Here is a 25,087-nt window from a genome sequence, read left to right on the forward strand (position 1 = left end):
GATAGATAAAATAACTTCCCGCAAAACATACTTTTAACTTTTACTTTTAATGTGTATAAACTGTCTTAGTATGTACCTCAGTTAGCATAGCACTGGCTTACGATTACTGTGGACTCATATTCTAATTCCGACATGCCAGAGTTGTATTTGTGGTTTCTGTGAGTTTTTATTGGGATTCTCCTGTTTCCCTCCATAATTCCACCGTTACTCTATTCCAATATTCATTACCACGATTTCAACAGTATTAATCCAAAACAGTGCGGCGTGATGTAGTATTATGACTGGCGTACAGATGGAATGAATCTAAGGAGGCGTAGAATTATTTCGGAGAGACTGAAGGGTACTCTTACTGGAACTCCATCAGAACTACACCAAAAAAATTATAAGTCTACAAATTATTTTAAATGGCCATTTCAAAAGTTTCTGGTGTACCGGTACTGGAAGTGCAGTTACATTAGATAAAATAAATAGGTTTACCATGACCTAGTTTGTAATATTTGATTGAATCAAAGAAGTCCTTAATAGAGACTTATCTCTCTCTCTCTCTTGTTCGAAGGAGGGACCTGAAGTCTTACATGCAGCCTGAGGCTTATTGTGCTTACCACTCCTGTTATGTGAATGATTGGTAGCCGAACGGCCGCGCTTTTGTACAAATATAGCATGTCGCACTGGGCTGTGATATGGATGATAATATATGAATTAATGATGGCGAAATGAGTTTGAGGTCCAACGTTGAACGTTACCTGGCAATTCTGCTTCAATTGGTTGAGGGAAAACCCCAGAAAACCCCAACCAGGTAATTTGTCCCAACCAGGATTTGAACCGGATCCGATCGTTCACGGTCAGATATGCTAATCATTACTCTACAGCAGTGGACTAATAGAGACTTACTCTTGAAAAGTTCATTATGGAGTCATTATTACGTTATTTGTTATGACACATTATTTTAAACAATGACTACTATTTCGTGATAAACAATACATAATAATTTATTCATATAATATTTATTTTCATATTAGGGGCTTAAGGGTGACCTCAAAATAATTTTGAGTGCGCTCCAACTCAACAAAACACCCCGCTAATGCCGCCCCTGCATATTCCACACTTGAATCTACGATTTCACTCACAATAGTGTTGTTATTGTGTTTAGAATTCAACAGATTGGGTCCCTTGCGTCACTGAGATCTACAACTTTGCATCTTGCTTCCTGTTTAGTATGGAAAATCAGCACACTACCGGATTTGGTGTCCGTATGCCCACAGAAGAATGTCCTGAAGCCATACTTCTGTTGTGTATGCAGGGCATTGTTGGTGTAATTCTACAAAGTATCATGGTGAGTACAAATCTTTAAATGCTTACAATGTACGAAGAATACCTTTAGTACCAGAAAATTGACCTGTCTCTGTTGCTCGCATAGCAAAATATGGGCCATGAAGTGCTTGAAAAGGGCGTTCTTGTTTTACAGAGAATTTCTCGCATATTCTTAGTATACCATCGTAGGTATCTAAGAATCATGAATATTGAATAAATAAAAACGCGATGAAGTAAACAGTCAGTTAAGTTAAAATCACAACCTATATCCGAAATGTAACCTTTTAGTTTCAAAGCAAGTGTATAGGCGCCTAAATAAAAAGTAAACTATGCATCAAATTGAATCAAGAATGGCATCATATACTCATTGTAAACATCGATTGAAAAAATTTGTTCATTTTTGATGATCGAATTCTTGCAAATTCGTAGACCTGACACTGTCATTGCTTTCCAGCTTGTAGTTTTCTACACTACTGCTTGTTGTACTTATCTTAAAAGAATAAAGAATTGTGACAGTTCTTCCAAATGGACTGCAGTTTCGTTTAATATTTATTCGTAGAGAACATAATTTTCCCTATTAAGCCCCCCACACCAACGCGAAACATTCGCAGTGGTGGCGGTGAAGAAAATTTCGGTTATGCTGCGGTAATAAATTCGCACTTTTATTCACACCGTAGCGTTAGTAAACACAGACTCTATTAACAACACTATGGACAGTGGCGGCTCGTGGCTGAAAATGAGAGTGTGCTACAATATGGGAAAATTACTTTGAAAAAGTCTTTAAAATTTGGTTGATCCACTCACTAGTGGAGCAGTATGAAGTTCATGCTGCAGAATCTGTCAATCAGTGTTCACAACACATAAAGTATCCCTGGCAGTCTAACGCCTGGAATTCCGTCAGAATCCGTTAAAATTTAAATAAATAAGACCCACTTAATATATCTATATATAAATGAACACAAATATTAACGCAACTTTCTCACCAACCTTGATTAAAATAATAATTCAGCCACATCATCTGCCTCTAGTTCTGCAGTTGATGTGCTGGGTTGGTCTACGTTCCCTCAAAAATTAAACAATAAAAATAACAACAGTTAAAAAAGTCAAAAAATGATGTAAATCGTAATTCCGCCAGAAAATCCGTCACCCGTCAAAGCCATTCTTTTCCCGTCCGCTACATTGAAATTCCATCAGTTTTGACGGAACTGACGGAATTTTCGTTCAGTTGGAAACACTGCTGCCAGTTACTTTGGAGTTCAACTCCTCCATGTCGGCAACCAGCAATCAAAATTTTAAATTCGAATAGCATTTCGATGCATTCAAGCCATCTGTCGGAAGGTTGAAGGAGTAGAATAGGAGTACAGCATCTTTTAATTAAATTGTATTAAATATAGTACATATAAATAAGCTAATAATAAATATTATAAACAATACGTTTCAGTTTTACAGGAAAGTTTAATAACTAGCATAAGAATAAAATAGTCGTCCCTACATTCTGTGATCAGGACTTTTAAAATAGACACTAACTCAGAAATAGTACATGACTGCTTCTGCTCATCTATACAAACAGTCACCCAATCCTGATTGGTTGTAGATTTTATAAAACGCCAATGCGCACGAGTCATTTCAATTCGCTGCGTTTCCTTGTAGCGCACACTGTTTACGCTCGTATAATGGGAAACCATAGATTACGTCATACAACAAGCGAATGTAAGCTCTCTGCGCATGTGCAAGGTTCGCTGCATTTCGCTGCAGTTCACTGCGATAAGGAAGTCAGCACACATTACCGACTGGGACTTGCAGACGACGCACAAGCTATAGACAATAGCAGTTCCCGATTCTGCGTGCATTGGAACGCGTAACACGAATGAAAGAAAGAAAATTTAAATAAGATTATGCTAGGGACAGAAAATTAACTGTGTGCTGCAGCACTGCAGCACATAAAGAGCGGCCGCCACTGACTATGGACTCCTATCAGGTGAAGAGGCTCTTTCATTTCGATAAAGACTCATAAAAATACAACAAAGATGTGAATTATTGCTTGCTGACAGGCCGTCTATATGCTAGAATTTTTCTCTTAATATACGCCAAAGATGTGAAGAACTTACAGGTTTCTTCTAATTCTAATACAATTTGAGTCCATATTTTGTTATCACTTTCTTTATAATCTTGATGGGATAAATCATACAAAACTGGATATTTTCTTACAATTAAAATTAATTTCTCGGGAACGCCATTCAAATACTCGTTAACTTTGCGAAAAAAGCTGTGCATGATTCGAATTTAAATTCCAACTCTTACAGTTTCGCTGATGCTCCGGTGCATGTGGGCATTCCCTATACAAATATTGTATTACCATGTGCATTGAGTCGGTGACAACTTAAGGTAGTGAAAGATTCGCCATCGCTGCGAATATTTCGCTTTAGTGTGGGGAGGTCTTTGCAGTTAATATTTAAGAAGTACATTAACGAGGGCACTTTCTTCATCAATTTAAGATAGCTTGAAAATGGTTAAACAGTTGATTCAATAATAATTGTTCTATGAAATATTTTGCACTTTCTGCAGGAATACTGTACGTTATTTAATTAATACTTTATCACAAAACACAATCTGATACAGCGGGCACCTGAGGAAAGATGATTTGAATAGGATATATGAGATTTACATGACATTTGGCAACTTGGGATCATAGTTCTTTCATCCACCAGAAAGGAAAGAGAGCTTTCGCTATTAGCCAAATCAGTCGATTGTGTGTGTCCACGTGCTTGTGTTCCTATGTACACGTGCATTCAAAATTACATTCTGGATGAAAAGCAATTAAAAAGAAGAATAACAATAATAATTTCGGAAATTAAATTTCTCTCCATGAAGATATTTTTTTCTCTGTGCACCCCTAGTTCCGCAGTCGATAATTCCATTCTAAACGTAAAACTTATTTTATCGGAACATACTTCTGTTAACTATGTAGTGTATTTTAATTCTTTAGTTCTCCTTTTTAGACAATGTTAAATTTTAAACCGAAAAATGTTGGTTCCATTTATCTCAGAAAATTATCAAATTCGTTATAGTTCATATTATGTAGTTGCTATGCCATGCTTTAAATCATACGAAAAATTATATTTCGGTGAACAAGTTTACATTGCCTTCAGTGTGTATATGAATGCGTATTTCGATGAAAAAATATGTTGTGTATACTTGCATATAAGTGATAAACACGTTGCATATAATGTGTTATCACAGTCTACTATATACAGTCACAAAGCTTGAGTTTTGAGGGTGCCAGAAACAATAGACTGTGACGGTACTATTTTGCATTGCCTGTAATGAGGAGATATTAGCGATCCTAGTGGTGAACAACTATCTAATGTTTGCTTATTTATTACGTATTGAGCTTTGCGACTGTATATCCGAGACTGTGATGTTATACTAGTTATGTCATGCCGAACACAGTTGTCTGTATGATGTCACATAACTTTATCGTTCTAAGTAGGTCATCTCTATGTGTCTATTTCATGTCAGGACTAGAGAAGTCCAAAATATGGACCTAAGATACGCTATCCTATGTGTAGGAAAGCCCACGATAGGAGAAGCATCTCTTAATCATACTACCCTCTGATCCATTTTCTATCAAAAGCAATTTTATAATTATTGATCAGTATCCGCCACTGGTATTTTAGTCCACATTTGAATGAAATATTGTGCATAATTTTATAGACAACTTACTTTAGTAGTTTAGTTACATTTATATAGAGAGTGAAAGGTAATATATTACATCCCTTCTCTGATAATGATACTCGTACATAGAAATATTACGAACACAAAAATACCGGAATGATAACATTTTGCTTCTTTGCAGACGGCATATTTTGTGTTAAAATTTTGATTGCAGATTCTATGAAATTGTTTTAAAATAAGAGTTTTTTTGTAAGGCAATGTAGAGCAAGTTACAGTCATTATAAATACAGGTTTCGATCAATAGCCTGAAAATGAATTGTAATTTCACTCGTCTAATGTAGTAATGTTGCTGTGGAAAGCCGACAACGCTGTAGCAATTACGAGACAGAATTACATCCACGTCTCCGCAAGTCAGTAAAGTGAAGGAGTATGTATTGTCATTTATGCTTTGCAGCATTACTACATGTTTCATGTAATTTTCTCGGAAAACTAAAAATTCTCGGTAAAAGATCGGTCATATTAAAAAATTTCCAGTATTTTACAAATGTCTCTGTTGTAGTGACTTGATATTTGATAGGGGGGTATGGTGACAGAAAAGTGTATCTTTTAAGGTCTAATTCATTGTATACGCTCCTGTGCCACATCAGAAATATTTTTGTTTATTGCTAGTACAAGTAGCTATGTATCTGTAGCTATAGGCCTACTGCACAAGCATGCTTATGAACCCAATGCATTACTGTTACAGTTTTCAGCTGCTAGTTTACTGTACAGTAATAACCTAATATGATTTATGTTCTGCACAGGTTGGTTTGGTTTTTTTGAAAATGGTACGACCGAAACAGAGGACTCGCACACTGGAGTTCAGCAAATATGCTGTGGTTTGTCGCAGAGATGGAAAGTTGTGTTTTATGTTTCGAGTTGGTGACCTTCGACGATCTCATATCATTGAGGCAAAGATGAGAGTGCTGCTAGTCCAAACCAGGATCACACAAGAGGGAGAAGTTGTATCACCTTATCGCATTGAGCTTAAGGTATTGGTCCCTTCTGTGTAGTGTGTTTAGCCATTAGCCAACAGTCAAAAGACTGGTTGGAAAGCACTCACGAGGAAAGGTACAAGAATTATGCAACAAACTAAAACTGCGGAAGAGATAGTTTTTACCGAGCAATACAAATAGGCCTACAAAATCTTACTTACTTACATACTTACTTACTTATTTGCTTGCTTACTTACTTACTTACTTACTTACTTACTTACTTACTTACTTACTTACTTACTTACTGGCTTTTAAGGAACCCGGAGGTTCATTGCCGCCCTCACATAAGCCCACCATTGGTCCCTATCCTGTGCAAGATTAATCCAGTCTCTATCATCATATCCCACCTCCCTCAAATCAATTTTATATTATCTTCCCATCTACGTCTCGGCCTCCCCAAAGGTCTTTATCCCTCCGGCCATCCAAGTAACACTCTATATGCATTTCTGGATTCGCCCATACGTGCTTCATGCCCTGCCCATCTCAAACGTCAGGATTTAGTGTTCCTAATTATGTCAGGTGAGGAATACAGTGCGTGCAGTTCTGTGTTGTGTAACTTTCTCCATTCTCCTGTAATCTCATCCCTCTCAGCCCCAAATATTTTCCTAAGTACTTTATTATCAAACACCTTTAATGTCTGTTCCTCTCTCAAAGTGACAGTCCAAGTTTCACAACCATACAGAACAACCGGTAATATAACTGTTTTATAAATTCTAACTTTCAGATTTTTTGACAACAGACTGGATGATAAAAGCTTCTCAACCGAATAATAACAGGCATTTCCCATATTTATTCTGTGTTCAATTTCCTCCCGAGTATCATTTATACAAATGTAATTAAAGAAGAAAAATGTTTTATATAGTTCCTTACAGTTCTCCATTTGTAGTATTTTCCTCTTGCATTCCAAGTTTTGCGTACTACATTGCACTTCATCCTTCCTCATCTTCGGTGATATGTCTTTTCTTCTTTCACCGTCTATCTCCCACTCCATAATAAACACTTGACAAGCTGCTGTCGGGAATTTTTCTTATATATTTATATCATTGTACACTTTTATGTATATTTTCTGCAAGAATATATTTTACTTTTACATTCGTGATTTTTCTTATAACTACTTGTGTGTGCATATAATATTTTCTGGATACACGCGGTCTTGCAGGATTTTACTTGCAAGGCCCCTCTAGACATTCGATTTTGCATCATTCCAAGGCACTTAGGTTCCTGAGCCTCAATCTCAGATTGACAGTGGAATGAAATGATTTATCAACATTCATTCAATCCAGAATCGTTGTTCCACTATCATACCAAAGCCAATCTGGTAGTCGAGAGTGATTCATCATGGCGTCGAGAGTGCGTGTAGCTGCTGCTGCTGCTGCTATTGTGGTTTGGCAGAGGAAGAGCAAGATAGCGTCGTCCAACTTCTCGTAGGATGCTTCTTCATTAAATTTGTTATAATATTCCTCACTCTTCACGTTCCATGTATAACTCGATAAAGTAAGTAATAAACTCTTCTCAGATATCTTGTTTCTTGGGTAGTAGCTCTCTGATCGTCTGTATACAGTGTGGTAACTTAGAGAAGTTATTTAAATTCATGTTAATCCCAAAACGTAGACCTACTTTTTTCCACTTCCTCACTAAGTAGTCATTTTATAAGTTAAACAAAGTGGGTATCGGATTTCTTAATTTGTAAAATGTTGATTTTCAAACCTGTACTAACAATTTTTTTTTACTTTAGTGTCTTACTTACAACAAGATGTTTCTAAAATTTTGATTGCGGATTCTATGAAATTGTTTTAAAATAAGAGTTTTTTTTTTTGTAAGACAATGTAGAGTAAGTTACAGTCATTATAAATACAGGTTTCGATCAATAGTCTGAAAATGAATTGTAATTTCACTCGTCTAATGTAGTAATTGCTGTGGAAAGCCGGCAACACTGCAGTAATTACAAGATACAATATTACATCCACGTCTCCGAAAGTCAGTAAAGTGAAGGAGTATGTACTGCCATTTATACTTTGCAGCATTACTACATGTTCCATGTAATTTTCTCGGAAAACTAAAACTTCTCGATAAATTATCGGTCATATTAATAATAAAATTTCATCACCATTTCACCAAATTTGGTTAATCCAGCGTTAATTGCATTAAGCCCATTAGATGTTGTGTTTATTGTTACTTTCAGAGCTGCCTCTAATTCTTTTACATCAATTTGATTTACAGAGCTGTTATCATTTTCTACATAACAATTTTCTTTATTGTTTTCAATATAGGCTACCAGAGTTTTCTCTAGTGTCGTGTCCATTGTTTTCAGCTGTCACATTAATTTTTTCACTATTTTTCTCTAGTTCATTAATGTGCTTCATAAATTTAAAAGTGTTCTGTCCGTGAATGTCACGATTAAATCTGTTCCAAGACTCATCATGACCTCTTTTAATTACATACCGGTATTTAGATTTGTTTTTTCCTCGCTGTTATTTATACCCGCTTTAACATCTTTGGTCATATCGCGAGTTATTCTTTGGCTGAAATCCGAAGGCCTGCGTACTATTGTTGAGTCTGGTTCTATTGTTGTGAACTACATGGCGACTGTATATGTATTACTGATATTTTATGAATATGATTTCGGTGATGAATGAGGTCGGTGATATTCAGGGATGTTGTGGTCCGAATTTCCTGGCATTTGCCTTACGGTCGAGGAAAAACTCTGAAAAACCTTAACCAGGAAATTCAACCCTACCGGGAATCGAACCCGGGTCCTCTGCGTAAGAGACTAACATGCTGACCCCCTACACCACAGAGGTGGTCAAATTTATATTTATTTCCTTTTGCTTTAATATATTTTTATGTTCCATAAGTTCTTGTGTACTGTGTGTGTATATATATATATATATATATATATATATATATATATATATATATATATATATATATATACACGAGTATTATAAACATTAGGTTTCTCTTGTTTGCCATAAAACGATCACTGAGGGGAGAGACATCATTAGCCTTGATTGGCAGTTTACCTAGGAGAAAATACCATATTCCGAAACTAAACCCGGTCCTAAAAAATGTAACTCAAAAGTCTGTAAGGAACAAGCCGGAGGTAGAAATGATTAGCTAAAATTAAGAATTAGCTACGAAATCCCGTGAAAGGCAAGGGTCTCCTGACGATGCAAGGTGGCTTGTCAAGCAGTTCCCGGTTAGCCACTCCTGGAATGATGGTCACTTTTGTAATGCAATAGTTTGGGATGCTGTCTGGGTTAACATTGAAGGGTCCACTGTATACTAGTCACTGTTTGGGGTGCAAGTCACTTTGTGATGAGCTTCCAATGTTGTCGGTCTTTCGCTGTTCTTGACCATAGATGGCCGAATCTTGATCTAAGTTCGTCTGCCCACCTTGTCTTCTGTCTTCCAGCGTTGCGTTTGCCAATCCTTGGGTCCCATGTCGTGAGGATGTGTTCTTCGGTTCTCGTTGAGTCGCATCACGTGTCCTGCCCATTTCTTCTTCAGCTTGTTGGCCGTTTCTGTTGCGTCTTTGAGATGTGTTTGGCTCCTTATGTCTTCGTTACGTAGTCTGTGTCTGAGTGTGATGTTCAGCATCTTCCTCTCCATTTTCGTTGGCACTTTTTGAGCATGTCCCGCTCTCTTTCTGTTAGAGACCATATCTGTGCTCCGTATAGGAGAACTGGAAGGATGGAGCTGTTCATGACTCTGCTTCTTAATTTTAAATTGCAAGTCTTGTCTGTCAGAATGAAACTGAGGCTCCAAAATCTCTTCCATGCGTTTCCGATTCTTCTTTGAATCTTGTTCTGTCATCTGTTGTGAAAGGACATTAGCTGGCCGAGGTAAATGTATTCAGTCACATAGCCTAGTTGTCTGCTTCCTATTGTGATTGGTATTTTGGAGTTGTTAGTCATGACTTTTGTTTTCTGTGGGTTTATTCGTAGTTCTACTTCCGTGCTGAGGTTCTGTAGCTCCACTATCATTGCTTCCAGTTTTTTGGCTGACGTGGCTAGGAGTACAATGTCGTCTGCAAACCGTATATTGGAGAGTTTCTTCCTGTCAATAGTTATTCCGTTATTGAGCTTTCTCTTTCTGAACATTTCTTCGAGAAGGCTGTTGAACATTTTAGGGGACATAGGGTCTCCGTACTCTTTCAAGTCTGAGTTATTTTCCTTCCTTGTCTAGTCTGATTTTTGCTGTGATGTTGGCGTAGATTTTTGTTAATATTCTTATGTATTTTATTTCAGGTGGAAGATACATCTGATGTCAAATCTAATTTCTTCTGTCTTCTGTGGCCTGAAATAGTGGTGCACTGCATTGACTCTTCCAGTCCACTTTATGATATGTCAGCGGATGACCTTCAACGAGCAAATTTCGAAATTGTTGTTATAATGGAAGGCACAATCGAGTCTACTGATCAGCGGGTCCAAGCAAGGACCTCGTACTTACCCAAAGAGATATTGTGGGGACACAGATTTGAGAGCGTGGTCAACTATGACGTGAATCAGAAACATTATAATGTAGATTACAGTCAATTTCATAACACTATACCGGTGGAAACATCACGCCTGAGTGCACATGATCAAGGAAACTGTCCAAAAACACCTGTTACACGCAACGATGTTTGTGAACATGGCTGTGAGCACAACAGAAGCTAAACAAATTATGTCTCTCATTAAATTCTAATTCTTAGTGAAAATAAATGACAATTACTCGACCGTTATTTAATGGTGCAAAATCAAAAGATAAGTATGAAAACTTTCGTAGTCATATAACATACGTAGGCTACGTAAATATTGATTGCGAGAAAATATTGCAATGAAAGTATTCGGTGATAACTCTGCAGCTAGAGATAAAAAAGAGAATTAGTGCCTATGCCTGTTATTTATAAAGAACATTAAAGAAGTACGTTACAATATCTGTTGTTTGTTATTATTTTGAAAGTAATGAAACGTATTTTTTCTACTAAGCTACAGTAACGTTTGTTGGATATATGAACTTTTAAATAACAGACTTTTTTGTAAATATTATACTTTTCTCGCCTATAATATTATGTTAAGTTAGGTAAATTAAGCTTAGGCTACGTTAAAACAAAAGTACATGCTTTTAGACCGAACTAGCTAATATATCTTCCCAAGATTTAAACAATATTATACAATCGCTATAATTTAAAACATAATTTCTTTCCGTTTGTTGTATCAATACGAACTTTGTTTTGTTTTGATTTAAACAAGTTCTTCATAAGTCGTAGGCTATCTATACCTCTTTCTTAATCGCAATAATTACGATATTCGTTACTTGCTTTCATTGTAATACAAAATTCTGATTCATTCGTTACAAATTCTACAGCCCAATACATTTTATCTTTCCACGCTTGCATACGTGTCCAGCTGCACTTTAGCTCTACATCAGCGAACGCGGAAAAATAAAAGTATGCTATATTCATTCATTCATTCATTCATTCATTCATTCATTCATTCATTCATTCATTCATAGTGTTCTGCCCAAGGGTAGGTCTTTCACTGCAAACCCAGATTTTTCTCATTTTTCCTGCCTTTCTCTTTGTGTTCGCATATGATCCATATATCTTTGTCATTTATCATCTTATAATAAAAATGAACACGAAAATTCCTATAGGCCTACTTTTATTTCAATGGAGCATTGAATTATAAGCTTACTCATTCTGCGCGTAATAATGCACACGTGAATGGTAATGTGTAATGCATTTTATTGTTTTCTCAGAAAGACAAGCAACCTTCAACCGAAGACTTGTAAATGTATATACAAATATTTTGTATGTAAGTGAGTTATAACTGTCGGTGCAGTCTGGTTAACTCATTTATTTACGTGAGAAGAGATAGAGGCCCATTTACAAATGCTTGATTGTAATAATATGGGTTTGAATGTTTAGTTAATAAACAATCTCGTTTTTCTATTATATTTTTTTATAAATGTGTCATGTATACAGATTTAATTCTTGAATTAATGGCATATAATTTATTAATTGCAAATTATGTCTTCAGTTGTGAATTACAAATAAGTAGTTAAGTTATATTAAATTAAGGCAATTAAAACTTGTCACAAAAACAAACTGGGGAGTATTTTCTTTTTCTCCAATGTCACCTTCACAATATGATACGTTAATACCTTAATCTATTTAATCAGAAAAAAGGAAAATAAGATTACACACTCGGTAATTTTTTCTTATAAGTACTTCATTACTTACTTACTGGTTTTTAAGGAACCCGGAGGTTCATTGCTGCCTTCACACAAGCCTGCCATCAGTCCCTATCCTGAACAAGATTAGTCCAGTCTCTACAATCATATCCCACCTTCCTCACATCCATTTTAATATTATCCTCCCATCTACGTCTCGGCCTCCCCAAAGGTCTTTTCCCCTCCGGTCTCCCAACTAACACTCTAAATTCATTTCTTGATTTGTCCATACATTCTACATGCCCTGCCCATCTCAAACGTCTGGATTCAACGTTCCTAATTATGTCAGATGAAGAATACAATGCGTGCAATTCTGCATTGTGTAACTTTCTCGTGTAACTTCATCCCTCTTAGTCCCAAATATTTCCCTAAGCATCTTATTCGCAAACATCCTTAACCTTTGTTCCTCTCTCAAAGTGAGAGTCCAACAGAACAAACATAATGCAACCGTTTTATAAATTCAAACTTTCAGCTTTTTTGAGAGTAGACTGGATGAAAAAAGGGTCTCAATCGAATGATAACAGGCATTTCCCATATTTATTCTGCGTTTAATTTCCTCCCGATTGTCAATAATATTTATTACTGCAACTCCAAGATTTTTTTTATTTTTCCACCTCTTCAAAGGATAAATTTCAGTGTTTATATTTTTATTTCGTACAATATTCTGGTCACGAGACATACGGTAATCACATACTTTGTGCTTTCGGGATTTACTTCCAAACCTATCTCTTTACTTGATTCAAGTAAAAGTCCCATGTTTTCCCTAATAGTTTGTGGATTTTTTCCTAACATATTCATGCTGTGGTCGTGCCAGAGAATCAGTCCCATTCCGAGGCTTATTATGTGATTTCGTAACAAGCTGTTTTTTACGGTGATGTGTTAGCCCTTCGTCCAACTCCCAAGCTGGAGGACCCCTCATAGGCTGTCCACGACTGCTTATTCAGTATATTCGCAGCTACCCTCCATGTGGAATATGGAGCTGCATGTTGGGTTCCTTACAGATTAGAACAGATTAAGACATTGGAAAAGATTGAAAAAAACGGGCTCTCAGGCGTTGTCGTAATAATTCAACATTAAAATGGGAGATACTCACGGACAGAGGAAGACAGGTGACGAAGAAATTGAACATGGAAAAACTAAAGAACGAAGAGGACAGAAGAAAATTTTAAGCAAATTTTCAAGAGAAGCCACTACATTGGAATCCACACCTGAGAATAGTAATGAGTACTGGACTCGTTTAAAAAGTTGTAGGCCTATACAGTCAACATCAGAAGAAAAAATAGGACACAGAGATGGCGAGAGAATTAAGAAACCTTGGGTCAGAGAGAAAATGTTGGAGAAGATGGAGGAGAGGAGAAAATGGAAAAACAACTACACAAAAGAAGGTAGAAGAAACTACAGGAAACTAAACGAGCTGAGAAGAGAAATTGATAAAGCAAAAGAAGACTGGATGAAAGAGAAATGTGAAAAAATAAAGGATCTAGAGAGAAAAGGAAGATATGATTTAATGTACCGCGAAGTAAAATGTTTGGACTTCACAAATAAGAACATAAATCCATGTGGTTGATAGAGGACGACATCGGAAATGAAATAACAGACAAACAAGAAACACTAAACACATGGACGAAATATGTAGAAGAGCTATATGAGACAAGAAATCGTCCAGATGACTTAGCTATACAAGAGGAAGAAGACGTATTAAAAGACGAAAAAGGATTTTCTATTTTAAGTGAAGAAGTTGAACTAGCATTTAAGGAAAATGAAAATGGAAAAGCAACAGGAGTTGATGGAATCCCCATTGAATTAGTGAAATGCTTTGGTGAAGACATGAAGGAAATTCTATCATTATACAACGAAATATATGAAAAGGCGAATGGCCTGAAGATTTTACGGAGACAGTGTTGCTTCCAATACCGAAGAAAAATAATGCCAAGAAATGTAACGAATTCAGGACTATCAGCCTAATATCGCAATCGACGAATACTGAATCGACGTTTATATTTTAAGATGAAAGAACAGTTGGAAGAAGAACAGCTTGGCTTCAGGAAGGGTAAAGGTATGAGAGATGCAATTGGAGTAGTACAGCCAATCGGTGAACGACAGTGGCGTATACTGGTTTAAGGGTCTGGGCTACCACTGACCCTATTATTACACAAAATATATTTTAAAGTCCCTATAATAAAATTCCTTACCTATTTATATATGAATTCCAGACGTCTTGATTGGGACGAAAATACTTTGATGACTTCGTCATTGAAATTACAGTTGGACCGCTTGCGAAGTTTCTGTAGAAATGACTTTTCAATGGACATCAGTGCCAAGCAGGATAAACGTTCTTGTGTATGAGTTGATCTACAGTAGGATTTTATTCTCTTCAACGCAGAAAATGTTCTTTCTACTGATGCTGACGTAGCTGGTATTGTCACAATTAATGTTGCCAATTTAAGGACTTCAGGAATAACTTGGTTCAGCTGGTTTTCATATATGGCAGATAATATTTCATGGATAGGTTTGTTCGAAAAATCAAAGACTTCTGCTGAATATATTACACTTAATTCATTTTTCAAACGTACTTGATCAAAGTGACTGTTATAGGACTGAAATAATTTGTTTAGTGCCTCATTCGGGAAGTTTTCTCTATAAGCAGAAAATTTTTGAGAATCTAGAAGATATGTGAACTGAAGCTTTCCATAATCAGAAAATCTGTCAGTAATTTCCATGTGCATACGATCTAGTATGCTGTAGTACAGCTGCCTGTATTTCCATTCATCATCTCCTTTTCTTCGCTTTAATGGTGGTTCCATTGTATTGGCTGAAGAATTTCCATTTTCCATATTACACCATATGGACGGAAACCCACTACGTCTGAACTCGAATATAGTATTTTTTAACTTTGATACCTCTTGCTAGCAGTATGCTATGTCTAGACTTTTTGTCTGAAGAATATTGTAGAGCACATCTGTATGTGCGAACACTCTAGCATAGACTTCAAGAAGAAATATATTCTGAAACTGTGTGAAAAAAATACAAATATCCTTGAGCCTGCACAATTACATCATCAACCCAGCTTTCTTCAGAGTCATTACTAGACATCGGATTTTTAGGCACTAAAAATTGCAGTTTTAGGCGCCTAAAATAAGCTCAAAATTTGTAAAATTAGGCTCTATTTTAATGAAAATAGGCATTTTAGGCACATCAAGGTATCATACTTATTTCTTTCACTGAAAGTTTTAGTTATACACTAAAATACGCACAAAAAAGTATGTTTAAACATTAAAAAAGAATACTATATTATATTTATAAACAGAGCTGCACAAATTTAATATATTGAAACTAATGAAATAATGATTATTGATATCAAGATTACTCATTTTAAGTTATTGAAATTCAGTTCCATGCTCAGACTTTATTATAATTATCTGCACAGTACACCACCAGAATTTTTTCTAAATTCTCCACAGTTAACCTTTGCCTTTTGTCGCTGAGAATCATTTTGAAAGCAGAAAAACTTCTTTCAACCGAAACTGATGTGAGAGGCGCAAATTTTAAATTAGGTACAATAGAAACATCAATACTTAGTGGAACATTTACACTTTCCCCCGATATCACTCTTGATACTTTTTCTAACAATGAAAATCCTACATTCTTATTTAATACGTTGTCCCACTTATTTTTAACTTTTTTCCCAGTTTCGCCCAAAGTAGAATGTATGTTCACTTGAGCTTCCTTTACTATTGCTATTTGGCTACAAAGAGATTGTTTTCACGTTCTAATTGTTCAATGCTTGCAGGTATGAAAGAAAAGTTTGATGTTATGTAGGCAATATCGTTTTTCACTCGTGAGTCATTCAGACAATCTTTCACTGCTTTCACACACGCTGCACTATCAGTTTCAGGTAATTTATCAATAACTGTGACCACTTCTTTAAAATACTTAGAATAATACACCACTGACTGAATCCAGGTTCCCCATCGTGTAACAACCGGCTGAGGTGGGAGTGGGATATCTGGAAAGTTCTCTCTGAATATTGAAATCCTGGATGGGGCTTTACAAAAACATTTTTTGTGTTAGAAATAAACGAATTGCCAAGAGGAAATTCATTCCTGATTGTTTCAGAAATCCTGTGAAGGCCATGTGCTAGACAGGTTACATGCGTGAGGTTAGGATAAAATGTTTTAAGAAGTGGAGCTGCAGCAACCATGTATGAGGCAGCATCAGTACAAAACAACAGAACTTTAGAATCGTCTATATTACCTGAGTATAAAGACTGTAGGCCTTTATTTACAAAATAAGCAATGGCTTGGCTATTCACTTTCGAAAGTTCCTTAACACATACGAGGTGTGGAATCGAAGGTCCATCAGGACTAAGTTTTCCTACTACCATATTTGCTATATACCTATTCATAGGATCTGAGGTTTCATCCACAGAGACCCATATGTAAGAATCACCTATATCCTCCCGAATGGAAGCTAAAGTTTCATTGTATATTCTGTCTAAGTAATTTTTTCTTAGGGTCGACTCAGATGGGATATTTTGTTTGCAGTATTTTTGTAAAAACTGTCTTAAAACCGGATTTTCAATTGCATTCCAGGGAATGTTAGCAGCAACAAACGCTCTGGTTAAATCAGCATAGAAATTGCTGCTGAGATTGGATGAAGTAGGCTGTGTTAGTAAAGTTTGTTGCAGTTGATTTTTCTGCTGAGCTTTAGCCTTATGAGCCGCTCCTTGCACATGCTGCTTTAGGTGGCACTTCTTTTCTTGCGAAATCTAAAAATGTAAAGTAAACTGAATTAAAATAAAATCCTAATTGTTGTATTGCCATATTTCTATCACAAAGTTAGTGGGTTCGAACAATCAAAATTTTAATGACCTGCAAATACTTTAACTACCGGAATTTAAAAGGTTAAAGTGTAGTGGTCTTAAAAAGAATTATACCTCAGGATAGCTCAGACAATGTATAAATAATATAGGCCTACTCATTAAAATTAATAGAATTTATATATTCCAACTATTGTTACATACCTGTTTGCTACAAATCTTGCAGAATATTATTTTGCCATCATAAGTGAATTCTGAATATTCTGTTAGCCATTGCCGGATCAATGTAGATTTTGCACTTATATTTTTCGGCATTATCGCGTTAAACTTCACAGGAAAACGTCCTACCGCTCAAAACTTTTCAACACAAATAAGGTGAGGGAAAGAGCAACTGTTAACGAGCATTCAAATGAACCGTTGTTATTGAGATTCAATTGGACAAAAATACAAAGTTCCACTTATTGTTGCATTTCCTGGTAGTGTTAACACTAGGAGGGCCATTCTTTTAAATATTTTGTAACGGTTTACCCTACTAATTCGCAGTTTTACGACTTTTCATAAATATTTCAAAAACACTCTTTCTCCAAAAATTGTGATTTTATGACACTCTGAAGGGCAGTACAGCTAATCGGTTTCAGACCGAAAACAGTCATTTTTATAGTATAGTATATCTCTGAATCGGTAGCAGCACATGTTGTGATTGTTGCCTGCTTCAAAACTAAGGTTGGTTCTTTGTCGGCATTTATGCCTCCAAACATGTTAAATTCGGTGAAATCTATTGCGAGTGTCGTGAGATTCAAAACATTTTGTTTCCTTTATCAATGGTTTCATGGCCGGTGTGAAGCAAACTTTCCACTTCTTAAATGCCTTAAATTTCGCAGTGAATGCATGCATAAATTATAAAAAGTAAGAGTAAAATGCGAAACTTTACAGTGAGTTAGGCATTTTTTGGCGAATATTAACAAATTAGGCTCTAATAACCGTTTAGAGCATTTTAGGGCACTATAAAACTTTTTGAATACCTTTCAATTTCCATGAAACACAAATATTAATAATTATTTTTACTTTTCTCCTAAAGAAACAAAATAGGCATTTGCCCTAGAATCCGATGTCTGGTCATTACAAATGATATTTTCAAAGAAAGCAGTCAGTTGTTCTCTGTATTCCTTTACTGTATTTACAAGCCGAGATGTAAAATTCAATCTAGTTGGTGCTACTTTTGGGAGTTTCTTGTTCATAAATTCCTTGAGTTTTCTAATCTTTTAGGAGATGATGAGAAAAATGCAGCTAAACCCGACAGTGTTTTGAAAAAAAAAATGTGGCATTCTGGAATGGATGAAGTAGTTTGTTGCAAAACTAAATTGAGAACATGGCTGTAACAATGGACAAATAATGCTTGAGGATACTTTCCTTGAACTTTTGTTTTTAAGCCAGTAATATTTCCCGCCATAACTAAAGCACCATCGTATGTCTGTGCAATTAACTTATTGCCGACATTGTATTCTGCTATAACACCTTCCACATGCTGAAACCGAGCAGCAGCAGTTTTGCCTGAACTGACATTTGTGAATCCTATAAACCGTTCTTGAACATTGGCAGTACTATCGACGTATCTTAAAACAGTTGGCAATTGACTCTGATTAGAGCAGTCACTTGTTTCATCAACAACAATGGCCGCAAAAGGTGCTTCTTCTATTTCAGATTTTATGTTCTTTATCATAACCCCACTTATAGCAAATATTAAGTCATTATGAATTGCGGGAGAAGTACCACGATATACTGTTGAACTCTCAAGATGATTGGCCAGTAAATGGTCAAATTCACTTAAGGAACTTGAATATTCAATATAATTTCCTCTATTGTCCGATTCCACACTCTCATTATGATCCCGAAAAGCCAATTCTCGTTTTCCTAGAAAGCAGACTGCGTTAATAAGACGCAGTAAAATCTCCCGATTTTTTTTCCACAGGAGCATTGTGTTAGTTGATATGTAGAGCTTTTTGCTTATCTAGCTGTAAATCAATTCTTGTCTTCCCAAAGTTTGCAAAGTTCATGCTACTACAAATATGAGCTTTTGTTTTGTCGTGTTTTAGGACTGCCGTTCGAAGGGAGTTGATATTAGAAAACCCTCTTTTGACCACACATTAGTTTCGCGGCTAAATAACAAACATGGCTAGCAAAATAGTTTAGACAGTTTAGAACTACCACACAATCAATTCCACTTACCATATGATGTTGAAGTGAAATGGCGTGTGTACTCACGCTGTTTTTCTTTTACGTCCATGGAGAAATTTAACTCAGGAGTTGGTCTTTACATTTTCACATTTTCAACTTCCTCGTTGTATGTACGACGGTTAAAAGGCACTTTTAATAAACCTTCTATTACACAGTCATTTTCAACACAAACCTCTCCAGAAACTTGTTCTGCCATATTTTTCACAATATCACTTAATTGGGAAATTAAAAACTTAATAATTCACAATTAATATAACTCTTAGACACTCGAACAAATCACAAATTTAAAATACTGCACTGCAAGAACACAATCACATTCATGAGCTGGCGTACTAAGCGTATTGTTGCTTCGCGCCTGCGAAGAAACCGATCACGAGAGCGGCAACTCACCGGCCTACACTGGACGATGGAAACAGAAGAGAGCGGGAGGATGGGCAGTTGTTCGACAGGACAGCGTGCGCGGTACGGTCACAGGCTACCTCACGTAGCAAGCGGTTTCTCCAGCGATGCCGCCTTGACAATTGTTTCTTTTCGAGGGCAGAGAGCGCATATAAATCTAACAATTACTTTAATTTTAATTACTGTGGTAAAACTAATAATACAAAATTATTACATTATGTTATATTATAAACTTTTTCTTTTGTAATTTCCTTGGGCTACCGCCGGTAGCTCCGGTAGTCCGCAAAATACGCCCCTGTGAACGATACCTAGAGAAAAATAAAAAAGTGTATGTAGTATTTATGGACCTAGAAAAGACTTTTGACAGAGTGGATTGGTATAAACTGATGGGGATCCTAGAGAAAATTGGTGTGTATTGGAAAGAGAGAAGACTGTTAAGTAATGTTTATATGAAACGAGTCGAAGTCAGGATTGGAGAAGAAATGTTTGTAGAAACAGGTTCTTTGTTTAAAAACATGCAGGAGGTCACAGGTGAAACCCAGTACGAGAAGCAGCTATCTTTTGGCTTGGCACCCAACTCCCAAGATCTAACCCCTCCTGACTTCGTGTGGAGTTTTGTTAAAGACATTGTCTGTTCACAGAAACCCAGGAACATTGACGATCTGAGAGTAAAAATTACTCAAGCTTTTCAATAAACCACCCCTCTTATGTTACATCGGATATGGGCTGAATTGCATCACCGTTATGAGTTGTGCAGGTTGCGCAATGAGAGTCATGTGGAGCTCTGAGGAATCTCCCATCTTTCAGTGTTGTATGCACAAAGTTTCAACAAATAAAGTTCAGTAGTAAATGTTTTACGGAGTTTTTATTTTATCCATATCCAAACGGATCACCTTGTATAATAGGGTATAACGTAAAACAATCTCCCTCTTTTTTTCCTACAGAAACACATGCATACATGAATAAAACTACGTAACAGTGCTAACAGACACTTTTATATATGAAGTTTACCAGTTTACCTTCCTGAAGATGTCATATGAAATGTAAACTCTAATTATTTTATTTAATCTCGTCTTTAAGTTTACACATTTATACCAGGATCACTTTTCTTTTTTCTGCATTATTGTGCCGTGTTACTCATATTTCTCCAAAGTGGTGGCCTGAACACCCGTAGACTACTAACACATGAGTACAGGCTGTTACAAAAAAACATTACAGTGCTTTCATTTCTTAATTGAGGTATAGCAATTCTTATATATTCAGGAATTTAAAATAAATGTTATAGTCCAGACACATGGTCTGAAGACATTAATTCAAGATTTTAAGCATGAAAATTTTTTTTTTTCGTTGTTGGTAACTCTATGGCATCTATTAGATTATGGTTGTGCTAACAGATGGAGTTACTTGTCAACAATGTGACGCTGAAACCATAGACTTACTAAATAACCGCTAGACCGCTCACTGGCGCTAGTATTATGCGGTTATCAACGAGTTAGAAAGAGAAGACTATAGAGTGGCCATGTTGTCCTGTACAGCGCTCGTTGCAGTGCCACCGCGAAACACGATAGATCTGAGCTAAGCGCCCACCTTTGTAAAAATTCGTCTGCTTACAATGTTGTATAACGGAGGTAAGAAGTACCAAAAAAAACGAAGAAAAAACATGCCTGTTGTGTGTGCTGCATATAACTGCAATGTCAAAAGGAAAAAGACAACTGATATATCATATTTCATGTAAATTTTATGAAGTTAAGTCCATAGTTTTGTTAATTAGCAGCATTTTTTTTCATGCATAAATTTGTAACAACACCCGGCATAAACAAAACAAATGGTTCACTGGTAATGTACTTAAACTAAATACGGATAAAACCAATACAATTCCGTTTCAGACCCAGTGAAAAACAAATAGCAATACAATATTAAAACTGTATTTCGACACCGGCATCCTTTATTTCTGTTCCTTCTGTCCTTACTGCTTATACAAGAAGACGATGAGCTGTACCTTATAAGAAGTAGGCCTATTTCGAGGACAAACGATTAATCAAATAAATGGTTCACTAGTAATAAAGTTAAACTAAATACGGATAAAACCGCTACAATTTCGTTTCAAACCTAGTAATAGTAATCAAATATTGAAATTGTATTTCGACACTCCCATCCAAAATAACGCAAAACTCTGGGGTAGGTCGTATTGTTGTTAGTATTTTGACTGGAAGGACATGAAAGAACATAATTGAGCACCCACGTGCAATAATGGGGTAAGTATGAATATATTTCGTAACTACTTACCCCATTATTGTACGTGGGTGCTCAATTAAACACTAATAATTATCTGTGGTGCCACAGACCTTGAAAGGCTCACACAGACCAGCCGGCTGTTGGCCTCACGTTCACATTTCGATAATAATTATACTTTACTGTAACAAAAAAACTGAAAGCGTGTTTTGTCATGTTTCACCCACGTTACAAGCTTGGAGGTAAAGGTTGTTTACTACAGATAGGGCCTACCTTCATTCTATATCTTATGGTATAGTAAATAGTTTGCAACGTGTAGAGACTGGGAAAACAATTTAATAAAATCATCCGAATCATACTCGTTCATTTTATAGGCAATCTTGCAGGTCTCATTTAAGAGAACATAGGAATATTAACATTTTCTTCAGTATATGTATTTGCTAGGACTTCTTGTCATACTACATGACAATTTTGCTTAGGTTATTCTTTTAAGCATTCCTTCTAGGAATAGCTCAAGTGTTTTAAATTTAGCGTACATAAGTTTAGATTAAGTTCCTAGCACGTATTTGACGAAATACTAGGTTTTTCCACTTCAGTTTAACTGATTTATGCAAACGAAATTAAGACAGCTGACGATTCTAATGTCAGTTATCACCACGCCCACTTTGTTTTGGGCGCATAAGTTCATTACCGACGGTCGTTCAATTTTCTTCAAACATGGCGGCGCAATGACCACTCTATATCTTTCCTTTCTAACTCGTTGGCAGTTATTTAGTAAGTCTATGCGGTTATTTAGTAAGTCTATCACATCCTATGGATAAGATGCGATCCAGCAGGCAGTGGTTCCTACATATGTTCATGACCAACGAGTTAGAAAGAGAAAGATATGGAGTGGTCATTGCGCCGCCATGTTTGAAGAAAATTGAACGACCGTCGGTAATGAACTTATGCGCCCAAAACAAAGTGGGCGTGGTGATAACTGACATTAGAATCGTCAGCTGTCTTAATTTCGTTTGCATAAATCAGTTAAACTGAAGTGGAAAAACCTAGTATTTCGTCAAATACGTGCTAGGAACTTAATCTAAGCTTATGTACGCTAAATTTAAAACACTTGAGCTACTTCTAGAAGGAATGCTAAAAAGAATAACCTAAGCAAAATTGTCATGTAGTATGACAAGAAGTCCTAGCAAATACATATACTGAAGAAAATGTTAATATTTCTAGGTTCTTTTAAATGCGACCTGCAAGATTGCCTATAAAATGAACGAGTATGATTCGGATGATTTTATTAAATTGTTTTCCCAGTCTCTACACGTTGCAAAACTATTTACTATACCATGAGATATAGAATGAAAGTAGGCCCTATCTGTAGTAAACAACCTTTACCTCCAACCTTGTAACGTGGGTGAAACATGACAAAACACGCTTTCAGTTTTTTTGTTACAGTAGAGTATAATTATCGAAATGTGAATGTGAGGCCAACAACCGACTGGTCTGTCTGAGCCTTTCAAGGGCTGTGGCACCACAGATAATTATTAGTGTATAAATGAGCACCCACGTACAATAATGGGGTAAGTAGTTACGAAATATATTCATACTTACCCCATTATTGCACGTGGGTGCTCAATTATGTTATTTCATGTCCTTCCAGTCAAAATACTAACAACAATACGACCTACCCCAGAGTTTTGCGTTATTTTGGATGCGAGTGTCGAAATACAATTTTAATATTTGATTGCTATTACTAGGTTTGAAACGGAATTGTAGTGGTTTTATCCGTATTTAGCTTAACTTTATTACTAGTGAACCATTTATTTGATTAATCGTTTGTCTTCGAAATAGGCCTACTTCTTATAAGGTACAGCTCATCGTCTTCTTGTATAAGCAGTAAGGACAGAAGGAGCAGAAATAAAGGATGCCGGTGTCGAAATACAGTTTTAATATTGTATTGCTATTTGTTTTTCACTGGGTCTGAAACGGAATTGTATTGGTTTTATCCGTATTTAGTTTAAGTACATTACCAGTGAACCACTTATTTTGTTTATGCCGGGCGCTGTTACACATTTATGCATGAAAAAAAAATGCTGCTAATTAACAAAACTATGGACTTAACTTCATAAAATTTACATGAAATATGATATATCAGTTGTCTTTTTCCTTTTGACATTGCAATTATATGCAGCACACACAACAGGCATGTTTTTTCTTCGTTTTTTTGTACTTCTTATCTCCGTTATACAACATATCTCGTAAGCAACGTTCATGACATTCCGAAGCACACCAACTGCCGACACGCTTTATATGCGGATGACACAGTCCTATATACAAAACATAACGACATCAAATGTGCTTTACAACAGATGCAAGAAGCCTTGGACTTACTCACCCAATGGTCTACAAGATGGCGACTGAAAATTAACGGTGAAAAAAGTGCAGCAGTAGGTTTTACAGGAGATTTCCACGATTTTTGCAACCGCTGTCTGTTCAGAATCAACACATCCCATACTGGTGACAGACTACAGTAGTAATCGCGATCATGCCCGATCGCGATTACCGAAAATGTGGTGACCCACTACATCCCGTCTGGTCAATAGCTGAATTACCATAGAGGAAAGAATTTTCTCTATGTACATACGTATATGTTTGTTTCCCTCCTGGACAACACCTGTCCACACCTGTGGAGTAACGGATAGCGCGTCTGGCCGCGAAACCAGGTGGCACGGGTTCAATTCCCTGTCGGGGCAAGTTACCTGGTTGAGGTTTTTTCCGGGGTTTTCCCTCAACCCAATATGAGCAAATGCTGGGTAACTTTCGGTGCTGGACCCCGGACTCATTTCACCGGCATTATCACCTTCATCTCATTCAGACGCTAAATAACCTAAGATGTTGATAAAGCGTCGTAAAATAACCTACTTAAATAAAAAAAATGGACAACACCTAAAGTTCATACTTCCTTTTGATGCTTGTTCATTGTTTTTTTCCCTTTTTTTGTCGTTTCTTGCAGCTGATATGGGAATTTATTTGTTAAAAATGTTATATGCTTTACAATGTAAACTGATACAATTTATATCATTACTATTTATATTATTTTGAAAATAGATTTTATAACCTATAAAATTTATATCATGCCAAAAATTTATATTATTTTGTAATAAAACATTTT

General features: G+C 36.2%; 1 protein-coding gene across 12 annotated transcripts in view; it reads left to right on the top strand.

Annotated features, from left to right (window-relative positions):
• Positions 1 to 12,114, top strand: part of LOC138704853 (ATP-sensitive inward rectifier potassium channel 8-like) — a 71,555-nt gene extending 59,441 nt beyond the window's left edge. For 6 of the 12 annotated variants that reach the window (XM_069833175.1, XM_069833174.1, XM_069833179.1 and 3 more), the window contains exons 3-5: positions 1,216 to 1,333; positions 5,790 to 6,017; positions 10,271 to 12,114. In XM_069833175.1, the coding sequence (XP_069689276.1) occupies positions 1,216 to 1,333; positions 5,790 to 6,017; positions 10,271 to 10,681 (757 nt within the window). In that variant the 3' untranslated portion in view covers positions 10,682 to 12,114. Of the gene's footprint in view, positions 1 to 1,150; positions 1,334 to 5,789; positions 6,018 to 10,270 lie in introns of all 12 variants that reach the window. The other 6 variants (XM_069833169.1, XM_069833168.1, XM_069833172.1 and 3 more) reach the window with 1 other exon arrangement.
• The last annotated feature ends 12,973 nt before the right edge of the window (positions 12,115 to 25,087 follow it).

Source organism: Periplaneta americana, chromosome 8, assembly GCF_040183065.1.
Source record: "Periplaneta americana isolate PAMFEO1 chromosome 8, P.americana_PAMFEO1_priV1, whole genome shotgun sequence".
NCBI classification, from domain to species: Eukaryota; Metazoa; Arthropoda; class Insecta; order Blattodea; family Blattidae; genus Periplaneta; species Periplaneta americana.